Below are 14671 nucleotides of genomic sequence, written 5' to 3' on the forward strand. Positions count from 1 at the left end.
TAACCGTATAAAATTTAAGAGTAATAACGCAAAGAAAAGGAGTCTCCAGATTTTCTATGCAGATGCATTTTGGCTGTTTTACACTTTCTTCTACAGATATTTCTTTCGGCAATGGTGTGTTTTTGTATAATCCGCATATTGAAGTGGCTGAACCAAAACTTGCTGTAAAGGCACTTGTGGAATGCTGGCTTTTTTCAAGCTGACTTGTCTTACTGTTGTTACCTAGATGACTGTGTGAAAATAAGTATGTGCTCTGAGCCCTTGAGCCAGACTCACTCTAAAATAACAAAGCACTGAGGTCCTTAAATGGCAAGAAACGTCCAGTCCTGATCAGTCTGTTACTCACTTTTACAAGTGAGTTAACTGACTTACGTAAATGTTCTGCTTCATTTGTTTCTTTTCTTTCGTCTTTCAGCTGTATCCAGCTGGTGTGAGTATAATACGTTGAGCAGTATGTGCTAGCAGATTAATTCATGGAACTAATAAGGATACTAAAAATTGCAGCCATGGCTAACACAATTTCTTGAATTTACATATTTGAAACAACAGATAGTGGAGATATTAGACAACTGACTCCCATTTTGACCCTGTCTCTTGATGTTGTCTCTAGGCAATTATCTCAGGCAAAAAAAAATAATCTAGAGTTAAGGTGGAAGGAATCTCAGTTCTGCCAAAAAACTCATAGGAGAATGTTCAAGATTTTTCCTCTTCCCCATTAGCCCCTAAAAAACAGCCAGGAAATTCCAAGTTAAATTTCAGCTTTACAAGCTTTGGATTTTGGGTTTTATTTATTTATTGCACAATTAAGATCAGTGTCATCTGAGAACAACCCTAAACTCTGAGGCAATCTTGTGCATCCATGTGTGTATGTTGAATACCCTTACCTCTTAATAACTTTTTTGGGGACATGAAAGAGATGAAGATGGATAAAGTTGTCGTAAGAACTATGGAATCAGAGTTATGGTTGTTTGTGACCCTGAATGTATTTTGTATACTTTCAGATTTTTTTTGTTTTGGTTTGGGATTTTGGAGGGGTTTGGTAAATTGAATCATTCATTTAGAATTTCCAGGCTTTCAATGTTTGTGGGTTTTTGGAAAACTACAAAATTCTCAAGTGTTTGTCTGAAGTGTTAGTTTTTCAAACTTAACTTTCAGTTAACAAATATTTGCCAGGGAATTTTCTTATATTAAAAAAAAAAATAGCATTATTGAGTGAAAGGAGTCCCCCCTGCACAATTTGGAAGCTCAAGAGGGACTTGGTGAACCTTACAAGCCTTTCATTCTTCCTAGACAACCTCTCATCTTCATGTGGCTTGATATCTCCTAGTGCCATTTAGCCTCCTATGCCTTTCCTTTTTTCACCCCTTCAAGTCTGGGTTGCTCCCAGCAATCTACATCTGGGCCATTCACACTTTGCATGTATTATGCATATTTAAAAAGAGGCACACATTTTTGAAATATGGACATGTATATAATATATGGTTTTAAGTGTGTTTTATGTCTAATGCAATCGTTTTTGCATTCTCATAACACTCTTAATATCTATGTAAGTGTATGTATACAAATGCCAGAAGTCTAAATACTAAGATGGGTGAACTCGAGTGCCTGGTGTTAAATCGGGATATTGATAAAATAGGCATAACAGAAACTTGGTGGAACGATGATAATCAATTGGACACGATAATACCAGGGTACAAAATATATAAGAATGACAGAGTAAGTTGCGCTGGTAGCATTGTGCACAGTATATGAAAGAAAGCATAAAGTCAAATATAGTAAAAATTTTAAATGAATCAAACTGTACCATAGAATCTCTATGGACAGAAACTCCATGTGTGGATAATAAGACTGTAGCAGTAAGAATATACTCCTGACCAGAATGGTGCCTGTGATCGTAAAATGCTCAGGGATATTAGAGGGGCTACAAAAACAGAAAACCCAGTAATAATGGGGGATTTCAACTATCCCCATATTGACTGGATACATATCACCTCAGGATGGGATGTAGAAATAAAATTTCTAGACACTATTAATGACTGCTTCTTGGAGCAGCTAATCCTGGAGCCCACAAGGGGAGAGGCAATTCTTAAGTTTCTATATGGTCAGAAACTTGACAAGCCAAAATGTAACAGGAAAGCCTTAGAAAAGTGAATCAGAGGGAAACTTTAGAAACTGTGTATCTCAGAAAACTCTTCCTTTATCTTGCTCCAAAATATTCTACCCTATAATGAGATATGGAATGTGAAATGTCAGGTGTGTTGATTTATTTTTGGTGGATGTAGGGGTGGGTGGGAAAGTTTGAAAATCATGCTTATCATGGGAAGTTAGCTTTGTTAGCACTACTTCATAATAGTGTTCAATCCAGTATATGAGTGCTGTATACCACTAAATGAAAATAAATGTTCTACAAATACATCTACCTGCAAATTAGGCCCATGTAAGTTCCATGTGCATTCTTATTTTGTAATTATTAAAAGGTACACAATACTGTTTATTGTGATCAACTGTTAGTTAATGGAACGATCCACAGTATAAGTTTACTGTCATTGTGCAGAGATTAACAAGGTAAAATTACAGCTGGTCAGCGAATACTGGGGGCTTGCATTACCTGAAAGAAAGGTATTTTTACAAAAGTCTTTTAAAAAGTCTACAAACTCAAACCACAGTGGAAATTCCAGTCAGAAATTCCATTTCTCTACTAGAATTTGTGGGTCTATGATTATTTTGCAGAACATCTCCTCCTTGCATCCAAAGAGCTCCACAAAAGTTGTGGCATACCTTAAATATCCGATGGAGAGAATCCTCCCTGAGAGGGTAATCCCCCAGATAAAAAATATGACTTATTACAGAAATAATGACGGTAGACTTGGATTTTAGAAATACATTTTGCTGCTAAAAGAAATGTTCTTTTTTGTTATTATTTTAAAGCAGATTTTAACTGCTGTTGCTTATAACAAAACAAAAAAAAAAACCCTCAAATATATCTTTTGACTAATATTGGCTAACTGCATCCCAGATTTCTACTTCTGGGGAAATTCTGTGCCACTGCGCATGCACAGAATTCATGTCTACCAGCAGAATTTTTTGCTTCCCTGCAGAAAATGACCGGGAAGCAAAGGGAAGCCGCAAGAGGGGTCACATGCCGGTGTAGTTTCTGGCACCTGGGGCAGCCATTGGAGAGGTAAAACTCGGGGGGGGGGGGCAGGACTGGGGATGCCCATGGGTGTAGTTGGGGGGGCATAGCCCATCCAAATGTGGTGCATGGGTAGGGCACGCAGGGTCATGTGCCACTGCCTCTCCCCCATTTATGTGAGCATAGAGGTGTCTGGGAAAAGGAGGGTTTCGCGACAGCTATCTGACTCTGCAGCTGGACACCACTTCCTTGGTCCTAGTGCCGGTTGTACTCCCCTTCTGTGTGCTGGAAGCCATCCTGTTTTCTGTATAATGGTGAGTGCCTGTAGTTGGGCAGGGCAGGGAGAGCGGGTGGGTAGAGGAAATAGGGGAATGGGAGTGGGGTGGTAGAGTGGGGGGAAGGAAGAGGGATGGTATAGTGTAGGGGGATGTGGGAGTGAGGGGAGAGATGAGGCAGAGGGGGATGGGATGGGGAAGAGAGGGGGATAGAGGTGGGAGCCTAGCATGCGGCATCCTCTTGGCAGCAGCTGGGGCTCCCCCATTAAGCAAGCCCATCGAACTCCCACCCAATGAACCCCACCACCCCGATGAGTCTCTCACCCCACTGAGCCCCAGCTAGCTGCATCCGGACCTCACCCCACCAAGCCCCACTCCCCAGCATCCAGACCCCCCTGCTAAGCCCCCCACACCCAGACCACCCCTGACGAGCCCCAGCCACTTTCACCTGGACCCCCCCGAAGAGTCCCATTGTCCCTGCACCCGAAACCCTCAACGAGTCCCTGTGCATCCAGATCCCTCACTGAGCTGCCTGTACCCAGATTGTCCCACACAGAAATCTTTCACCCCACACCTGGATCCCTGCCCCCCACTAAGCCCCTCCACACTTGGCTCCTGTTGGGCTGAGCCTGTATAACCATATCTTGTGCACCTGGTGCAGAGGGGCAGGGCCCTGGGGTGTTTCTGGGACAGGCCCAGCCCTTGAGCTGTGTCAGGATCAGGTGCAGCCTCACCACCGAGTCCCTCTCCGGGAGTGTGAGGAAGGCTGCAGGGTAATCTCCCACTTCCGTGCAGCCAGTGGCCTGTGCTCCCCACAGCCATGCTGGAGCTTCCGCATTTATTTATTGATAAATAACATTTGAAGAGTTTTGCAGCATTTTAAAATATTATGTGCAGATTTTTTTCCCCTCAGAACTTTTAGGCACACAATTCCCTTAGGAGTAGATTTTGGAGATGTAATGTAAAGTGTATATTAAGCCAAAATACAGAGGGGTATTTATCTAGGGATTAATGGTCCATTAGGAAGTGCTGATAGCCTGAGATGCTCACTGTGGGACATCAGCTCATTCCAACTATTAAATGGTACCCAGATATGGATTAGGTGACTGTTGCTATTAAATATAAAAACTTGCTTAAAAGAAACTTTCTTCTGGACGACTTCTAACTTCAGGGCTCTATGCATTTAACACAACTGGCATGATGGAATGTGAGTGGCATGTTGTATCCTTGGTGTCTGCTTTATGTCCTTTAAATAAAAAATGTTGGAAGATAATATCTGAATGCTTTGGATACCGTTCGAGATGATTTTAGTGAACGTTAAATGGATTAAAAACTGGATAACTTGTCATCTCAAAATATAATATTTCATGGATTCATCCTCAAGGAGTGGGGGAAGAGTTTCTAGTGGAGCCCTAAAGAGATTAGTTCTCAGTCCAGTTCTGTTTAATATTAGTATAAATCACTTGGAAAAACATATATAAAATCATTTCTGATAAAGTTTGCAGATGGAATCATGCAAAGCACATGTATTTTTCACCCTATCTAGTAGGCTTAGCCCTTGAGCTAGTAGGTACTGGGGAAATTTTTCAAGCCCTTTTTCTAGCTTCATGGCTGGTCTTGCAGTATACGTAGGCTTGGCAGAATTCAGTTTTTATTTTATTTTATTTTTTATAATTTTGCTAGATAATATCTATTTTAAAGCATTTTTTATTTTTATCTATTTAAATTTTCACTTATGGGAAATTGTAGAGGAAGGAGGGTGTCAGACAATAATTATTTAATGACCATAGATGTTTAGATTCAAAAAGTTAAAAGCTGTATAACTGTTGAAACACAAATTGTCAACATCACATGTCAAAATATACAAAGTAAATATCCTTAAATCAAATTCTAATAAGTGCTTATGCAGCATTTGTCTTGCTTTGCCTATCTGTACATTTTGATTATTGATGGAAATATTTTTTTCATCGCTTTGTGTATGTTTGGTAATTTGACTTTTACTGACATTTTACTAATAAAAATCTAATCCTTCTAAGCCTAGGGTATACAGTGTTCACCAGGAGTCTGTGTCTATGGTAAACGTCGGACTTCGCTGCCAATAAATGCTTTCCCAGGGCTAAAACCAGACAATATTTAAACCTGTTGTGTGCTCTCCAGGTCTTAATAGTATAGGAACCTGTTGTTTTAGTCTTGCTGATACTGAGACTTAGTTCTCATGCAATCTGTCATGTTGTTGTTGTTGTTGTTGTTTCCTATTTAACAGTGGTAAAAGGTTTAGAAAACGTGACCTGAGGAAAGGTTAAAAAACCTGGATATGTTTAGTCTTGAGAAGAGAAGACTGAGGGGGATATGATAGTTCTTCAAATGACTGAAGGGCTGTTATAAAGAAGATGGTGATCGGTTGTTCTCCATGTCCACTGAAGGTAGACAAGAAGTAATGGGCTTAATCTGTAGCAAGGGAGATGTAGGTTAGATATGTCTAACTTTTTTTTTAACTATGTTAAAAACTTTCTAGCTACAAGGATAGTTAAGTCCTGGAATACATTACCAAGGGAAGTTGTGGAATACTCGTCATTGAAGGTTTTTAAGAACAGGTGGGACAAACACCTGTCGGAGATGGGCTAGGTTTACTTGGTCCTGCCTCAGTGCAGGGGGCTGGATGATCTCTTGAGGTCCCTTCACCCCTACATTTCTAGGGTTCTCTAATAGTCCTATTTAACTGTTATGCTGTTTAAGCTCATGTTCATAGACATCCCTGATTGAATCAACAAATGAAATGCATATGATGTCTGTACTCTCCGTCCATCTCAACTACTGAGCATGTTCTTCACTTACAATCAGTTCACTTTAGCCTCAATGTATTTAGAAAACTTAATGTGAGCTTACACTGAACATAAACAGATTTTTTTAATGAGTTTTTTTTTTCTTCCTAGGTAAATACTGTGGTCTGGGCTTTCAGATGGACAGTTTAATTGAGTCAAAAAGTAATGAAGTCACAGTACAGTTCATGAGCGGGACACACCTTTCTGGGCGTGGATTTCTTGCCTCATATTCAACCACTGACAAATCAGGTATTTGTCAGATTCAATTAGTTATTCTGTGTAGTGATTAAAATTAAAGCTGTATAATGAGTACAAACTTATTTTTCTGTGTTCTCAACGTGAGCAGTGGATATCTAAAAATGCACACTCTTTTAGATGTCGTCTTAACACTTCTCAACTGTCCTACCCCCTGGATATACTAAGTTACTGTTCAGAGTGGGTTAAGCAATGAAACAGATGAAACAGTTGCTTTAGATAAAAGATTAAATACATTCGTTTGGAGTATAACAACCAAGATGCTGGATGAAGGGTCCTGAAAATTTTTTAGTGTAGGTCACCTCTTTATAGAGTGGCAGTACCATGGAATTCTGATCCCATTCCCAGTCTCCTATAATCCCTATGGTAACTGTTGCATTTTTCTACCTTTCTGTTTTCACACACATCTATCAGTTCCAATCTTTCTGTCTGATCTGCTCTTTGTTACCTTGCCCCTGCGTCGTATCCTGTTTCCTTGCTCCCTCCAAGGAATCTTATGACTAGGGCCCAGCTGGTGGCTTCTTGTCAGTTTTTGTGCAAACAGCATCTTTGTTCCTCTTTCATGCTCTTATGGTGCCGTGGCCTACAATGGAGGCGGCTATACGTGTTCTTCCTCTTTCTTTACATTTGCTTCTACTGGTGTTCAGCCTAGACACCAATAGAAGTGGATGTAGAGCTACACATGATCCTCCAGTTCTCTGTGAACCACTAGCAAGTGTTCTGCAGGCCACAGTTTGAGAACCTTGTTGTTAGAGTTAATACTACAAAAAAGTGGATGAGGTCTTCTTTTCTTTCTGAAATTTTATTATGTGTTTTCTAATTTGACTTGCATAAATTTATGTGTATTTAAACTTGACAGTTCAGATTGACATAGTGGATAAACATGTCAAATTTTAGTTGTCACTCTGATAATGTGGGAAAGGCCCTCCTGTGTTCTGTACTTTATCCTGCTCCACTTGTGCAAGACTGTCATACGTTAAAACCCAGAACCCAGTACTAATTTCATCCTCTCTATTCAGTTTCCTCTTGTAAGCAGAGTATAAGAATTTCTGACTTTTTAAAACATACTACAGTGCACTTACAAGCATTCTGTGAAGCATTACCAGGAATAATTAAAATTAAACTATGCAAAATAAATGAACAAGATCAATTTTGTAATGTTTACATGCCAAATTCTCAGTGGATTTCCAAGTCATTAGTACAAATTATCAAGGTTCTACTGTACCATAAAAGATTCACAAATTAGTATGTTATTTAACAAATACATTGTTTTTCATTCAAAGACTTTTTTGATTGAACCACACACAACTGGTGAGTCTGAGAGATTCAATCTGATGGGCTTCGTGTACTTTAAAAAAAAAAAATGGCTAAAATTGGTTGTCTCTATCTTCTTCTTGACTTAATCTTTTTTTTCTTTCCAGACCTAATAACCTGTTTAGACAATGCAAGTCACTTTTCTGAACCAGAATTCAAGTAAGACTGCTCTGCTTGTTTTTCCCCCCCGGCACTACGGTTATTTTACTGTGGTTTTATTCATGCTGTTACACACATCGTCTTCCACTTTGCCACTTTGTTTCAAACAGAGTCCTTTGGATGGTGAAATTTAAATGATTAAATGACAAAATTCTTAGTTCTGACCTTATAGTTTCCCAAAATGAAGATAATCATTTTAGTATGCAGTAGAACCTCTCTAATTTGCACTAAATGAACACACAGAAAAACCAGCAGTGTCCTCACTTTCCAGCTAATGAGGGCTCATGTTACTAAGAATTCATTGCTTTTACAAAATAAATTACAAAATGTGCACTAGATAAAGAGAAGTATTACCTTTAATACTCATGTCACTGTTTACAGTCCCAATGACCACTATAATCACTTCCCCCCACACACTGTTTTTTTAGTCCCTGGAGGAACTGTGGTAACTCTCCCCCCGGAGTAGAATACAGTCCCTAAAGATACTGTGTGTGGTTGCTATATCTGTCACAACTTAAATCTAACATACATTTTTCAGATGATAAAAGCATATTTTGTGATGCATTAGCCCTTGCTTTTCTATTATTTATTCACTTACTAATTTATAAAATTAATTTGCCATTGGTCTCACAATTAGTGTGAATTAATGAGGTTCTACTGGGACGTAATAGGCAGTTGTGTTCTTTCAGGTAAATGGTAGACAAGGCTGGACATAAGGAGACTTGTTTTTCCCAAATAAGTGCATCATTTAAAGCTACAAAGTATTGTAAAGCCAATAAATAAATTTGGGTTACATTTTGGAGGGCCTATAAACTCATGGCACCACCACTCTTTCAAGATTTGACCTTTGCAATCCAAATCAACAGTTTGCCCCTATTCAGCAAAGCGCTTAAACACTTGCTCAAGTCCCATTGACTTTACTGGGACTTGATCACATGCTTAAGTACTTTGCTGAATAGTGTATTCCAACTTTCTTCCTCAAGTATTTGCTTTTTCTTATTGTGTAAGCTCAAATCCTTGTCTCTCTCTCACCAACAGAAGTTGGTCCAATAAACAATATTACCTCATTCCCCTTGTGTCTCTATTTCTGACTTGACGGCTGTCTCTAATTATGACATATTGATAGGTGGTAGTTTTAGACCACATTACAGTCCTACCAAATGGTAAATTGTTCATGGTTTGAGATGCAAAATTTTAAATTACAATGTGCTGCTTGCTCTTTTTAAAGTGAAGTGCAATGGCATGCATATATTGACTTCATATCTCCTTTTCTTCCAGTAAGTATTGTCCAGCTGGATGTGTGATTCCTTTTGCTGATATTTCTGGCACTATTCCTCATGGATACAGCGATGTAAGTAAATTTAGACAGTACAGTATATTCACTTTGTTTGATTAAATTCTGCACTTTCTGATAAAAATCTGCTACATATGTTTGTTTTCTGTCAGCTCTATTTCCTTGGCTCTGGGAGTAGATACTTCCTAATGTGACATGCTACTGATTTTGCTAAGCTGCTTAATGGCTGGAGCTCCGGATGTTGCTGTCTCCAAGAAGTGGTTAAGCACTTCATGCTCTTACATTTTGATATCTGCTGAGAAATGTGGATCACTAGAATAATCTTCATTACTTCCCATTTTATTTCTGTTGGCTGGCTGTCTCAAGCCTGTAATATTCAGGTTCCTAGAGAGGAATCTGACTTCTTAATGGCGTCCTCTGATTTCATGACACTGTAATGGATCTCAATAAACAGCAGTCATATTTTAGCTCTTCCTCACAGAATGGAGATTGATCATGTGCACTACATTGTACTCTGGCAACAAAAATAGCTGATTATCTAGTGTTTCCTCTTGTAATGTATATAAAAGCATCTAAGTTGTGTGTGTTTAAGTGCTAAAAAGTGTATTCTGTGCTGTCTGTTGTCAGAGATGAGATAATGTGATGAGTGGTGCTCTGTCAACAAATAAGTATGTAGCCCTCAGAATTGTATAGTGAGCAACTATACCCTTCCTGCACTTTCTGTTAAGAGAAACAGGTTACAGTAACCAGTTTTTTCATCCCTGGCTTTTAGAATATGTAAATATGTATATTCTCCTTACCTAGTCTAACCTAAAAGATTCTCAGGAAAATAATCTTAAACTGAAAATCACTTGCATCGCCTCAGTATGTAAGTTTCAGCTGAAGATCTTATTCAAGAATAATGTTGTATTACATACACTTCCATTACACTTCTCTTTTAGAAAACAGAAAAATGCAAAGCTGTACATTTCATGTCTTATACATTCAAAAATGAATGGTGCCTGTGGGTAGTAGGGAGACAATTAAATAATAGCAGTTTCTTTATGGCATAAAAATTCTGAAACAGTTTGGAAAAAAAGAATGTGAACATTATTTTCTATTTTCTTCAAAGTCCTCGTCACTTTGCATGGCTGGTGTGCATGCAGGAGTGGTGTCCAATATTCTGGGTGGCCAAATCAATGTTGTAATCAGCAAAGGCATTCCATATTATGAAAGCTCTTTGGCTAACAATGTCACCTCAAAAGAGTAAGTATATTTGCTCTGTTGTTTTCATATATTTAATGCTTACCTCTTGGTAATAGGAGATGTAAATCAATCTGTGATTATCAGTTGTATCAAGGGAAAACTTTAAACTAGTGGAGTTACCCATCCATAGGAATGGTGGATTCTGTTCTAAGTAGGTTCTTATGCTGTACTCATTTTCGTGGTATATGATTTCCTGTCCAAATTATTGTAACATCTAGGCCATAAGTGAAAATTAAGACTTCATTGCAAAACTAGGGACTCTACCTTCAAAAATATATGGAACGACCATAGACTCCTAATAGTTTTTCTTTCAAATAATAATTTGATTGAATATATGCTAGTCTTGACTGCTACTTTGTAGTTTGTTGTCATTCATGTATATAATAAAACAATATTTTGTAATTCTTAGTTCAGTTTTCTTACAGTGGGGTAATTTTTTTTCCCTCTTCCATTTTAAAAAAATAAATAGCCAGGGAAGGTTTTTTAATTTTTTTATACCTATTTTAGTGTAAAACTTCAGTTTGAATCTCAACAGCTGATACTATAGCATGTCCTATGGCTGATTGATACACTGAGGAAAGAGCAGGTGGCTGCTCTTTGTTTACTTGAAACCTGTTTTTCAAGGCTGACTGCTCAGACCAACCTGAAATCCATTGTGGTGTGTGTTTGGACTAGTAGATCATTGTCTGTTTTGAGACCCCCATCCACATTTGGGAAATTTTCTGAAAATTTTCTGCCATTGCTAACCTGCTGTTCAGCCCCGTTGATGACAGCAGTGTTGGGAGCCCTAATGTAGAAAGACTGCTGGCTGCTTCTGGCATTTTGAATACTGTATCATATAAACGTCTTCAGAGCAAGTTTAATTGGTATGGTGTAAATGCCAGTGTCTGTTCTACTCTAGGGGTACATCCACACTACCCGCCGGATCGGCGGGTAGTGATCTATCTATCGGGGATCGATTTATTGTGTCTTGTCTAGACACAATAAATCGATCCCCGAACGCGCTCCCCGTCGACTCCAGAACTCCTCCAGGGCGAGAGGCGGAAGCGGAGTCTACGGGGAGCCGCGGCCGTCGATCCCGCACCTTGAGGACGGGAGGTAAGTCGATCTAAGATATGTCAACTTCAGCTACGCTATTCTCGTAGCTAAAGTTGCGTAACTTAGATCGATTTCGCCCCTTCCCCCCCCCCCCCCCCCAGTGTAGACCAGCCCTAGGGCTCCCAATGTCGCAAATACCAGTGGAGCTGAACCAGTGTTGGTTACAGTGGGAAACTTTTAGAAAAAGTTAGTTTAGACAGGACCTGAATGAGCAGTGAAATAGATTTTTTTTTTTTTTTTTAATGGATTCATAGTCATGTTTTCTTCTGAAGCACCAACATACTGTGTTACGGAGTCTGCAAGACTTTGAGTATTAAAGGATTATCTATTGTCAGAAGATCAAAAACTGAACTGGGCTGCTGGTATTTGTCTAAATTTGAAGCATCAGTGCTCTTTGAAATATCAGAACTCGTAGAACAGAGCTTAGTTCAGTTTGATCTGTTGATGTTTCAAGTGTAGTCGTGCCTGGACATTTGGTACTTAGAAGGATATTGCACAATGCAAATTGACAGTAACGTGGTGGTCCTCTTGATTTAGAGCCTTCTGGTCTTTCAAAACCCCAGTAAATGAGAGAGGGTTTGGGTGGAGGGAGCTGACCATTGTTTTCTTGTTCAGTGTCATCATTTAGATAGTCAAATATTTTTAATTTGCTCTTCTAGATATATCAGCTGCACTTTTATACTTTTATTTTACATTTGAAATCTTTTAAACTAGGTGGTACCTTCTAGGCCAGGTTTCAGCCTGAAGCAAAGATGTTCATACTGGCAGTGCTGATACCATTATCCATAGTGGTGGTAACAGGTGCTACTTCAATAAGAAAAAATATTTGGACATGAATAGGTTCCTAGTGGGATGCAGTAGTAGGGGAAAAATAAAATTGAGAACAATTTGCCTTAAATGTTCCAGTGACAGCCACAAAAATAGATTTCTTTTTGTTTTTTTGCAGAGGACTATTATCTGTAAGTCTCTTCACGTTTAAGACTAGTGGTAAGCATATCACTCTATGAACTGCATATTGATTTTTTATATAAACTTAGAGTGGGACACGTTTTTAAAAAAAATAGGCCTGTTGTGCTTGCAACTGACATTTATTTTTATTGTGTTAATAAAATAGTACCTTTTAGATCATTATGTGTTTTCACTGGATTATTGTGAGGATTGGTCAGAGTTTGAGGACTTGGAGTATACAAATAAATGCTGAGTATGGTTGGTATCGATACTTTGTCTAATTTAATGAGACCCTTTAATTTAATTCAGTTGCTCTGAGTCATATTTCTACTTACTCATTCCTAAATCAAACCTCTCCACTACTAGGTTTGAGACATGTAAAATGTGTTCCCTCTAGCCTCCGAAGTTATTGTTTAGCCAAGTTATAATTATTTGGCTTTTTAAATCTTTCCCCATATGCCAATATTCAAGAAGGTTTTTTTGTCCTGCTACAGAAAGAGACAATCTTTTACCTTTTTGTTGCTTTCTTACTATAGTTTAAAATATAACAATAAAATTATTGTAAGTGTATTCTGAAAAGTGGAAAGGTCAGTATTTGCTCAGTTATTCTATATTTGTAGCAGTTTTTTACATTCTATTTCTCTGTTCTGTTTTGCTTCATCCTTAAAGCTAATTTGTTGCCTCTTGCTGAGTGTTAACTGAGTTTTAAAAAATATAATTCTCAAGCCCCTTAATTTGTATTCTTCTATGTTCTTATCTTTCTGGTATTTTGATGCCCAGAACTGAATGTAACATGCCAATCCAGATTCTTTCTTGCCAGAGCCTTAACAAGAAACCGTCACATCGTTGCTATGCCAATATGAATGCCTCTGCACATAAAGCCACAAATTTCATTGATCCTTTTTGTTGGTGCATTGCATTGAAAACTCTCATTCTGTTGCTGTCCAATATAATCAGTCTTGTACCTTTCAGAGCATTACTGCTTTCCATGTTTTACCCTTCCTTCCAATATCTCTTCCAGATTATTTTCTCCAAGATACATTAGCTGATGTTTTCCAAACTGAATATAACTTTTCTGTAGGTCACTTTTTTATTATTTCTTTGTCCTTATTGATATTTGTAACACCTCCAACTTTAGTTTCCTCTGTAAATTTCATTGATGTACTATTTACCCCCTGATCTAACTCCATTAATTAAGTGATTAATGTCAGACTAATGTTGCTCAGCAGCCAAGTAGACAAGTGGTTCTCAAACTTTTTTTTTTTCCGTGGACCACTTGAAAATTGCTGAGGGTCTTGGCGGACAATGTAATGATCTTTCCAAATGTTGTTTGTACTGTAACATGCTTTGGATAAAAGCGTTATATTAAAAAAAAAAAAAATTTTTTTGTTCTACAAATAAAAGCACAAAACTCATATTTTAATATCAGTAGTCTTATCTTTCTAATGTGATGGATGTGCCCTCTCTCCCCTGCCATGGCAGCCCCCAAGCTGGGTCCGGGAAGGAGGGGGGGCTCTCCCTCTCTCCCCCACCGCGGCAGCCCCTGAGCTGGGGCTGGGAAGGAAGTGGGTCTCTCCCCAGCCACAGAGCTGGGGCTGGGAAGGAGGGCCGTCTCTCCAGCAGCCACAGCCCTGGAGCTGGGGAAAGTCGCCTCTTTCTCTGGCCGCCGCAGCCCTGCACATCCCAAATTCCCCCCATCCCCTCTTCTCACCCCACTTTCCCTTCCCATCTACCTCCTGTTCCGCCCAAGGCCACCACCTCACCTTATATGTGCATCTTCTCCAGGATCCAGGCACCTAATTAGTGGAGCCACCCCTGCACGGCTCCACTAATTAGGTGGGTGGCCCTTCATTCTCTCGTGTGCGGGTGCCCAGGCGCGCACCTTAGAGGGAACTATCCGCGGACCACAGTTTGAGAACCTCTGCACTGGACAACTCATCTGTAACTGAATATGTTGCTTTTTATCATTACCCTTTGTTTATAGTTTTCCAATTTGAATTAACTTTGTGAATTTTTAGACACTGAGGTAGATAGTTTGCCATGGTATAAAATTAAATATCAAATTTGCAAAAAACATTATATTACACAATATAACTTTAATTTAATAAGGGAGAATTCAGAGCAAGAA

The 14671-nt window shown here is 38.9% G+C and overlaps 1 protein-coding gene across 1 annotated transcript in view; it reads left to right on the forward strand.

Annotated features, from left to right (window-relative positions):
• The window catches only part of DCBLD2 (discoidin, CUB and LCCL domain containing 2), a 60947-nt gene that overhangs the window by 21878 nt on the left and 24398 nt on the right, over positions 1–14671 (forward strand). Inside the window, exons 3-6 of the mRNA XM_065419040.1 lie at positions 7907–7958; positions 9237–9309; positions 10364–10497; positions 12542–12582. Coding sequence (XP_065275112.1) covers positions 7907–7958; positions 9237–9309; positions 10364–10497; positions 12542–12582 — 300 coding nt within the window. The remainder of the gene's footprint in view (positions 1–7906; positions 7959–9236; positions 9310–10363; positions 10498–12541; positions 12583–14671) is intronic.

The sequence above is a fragment of the Emys orbicularis genome, chromosome 1 (genome assembly GCF_028017835.1).
Source record: "Emys orbicularis isolate rEmyOrb1 chromosome 1, rEmyOrb1.hap1, whole genome shotgun sequence".
Classification (NCBI taxonomy): domain Eukaryota; kingdom Metazoa; phylum Chordata; order Testudines; family Emydidae; genus Emys; species Emys orbicularis.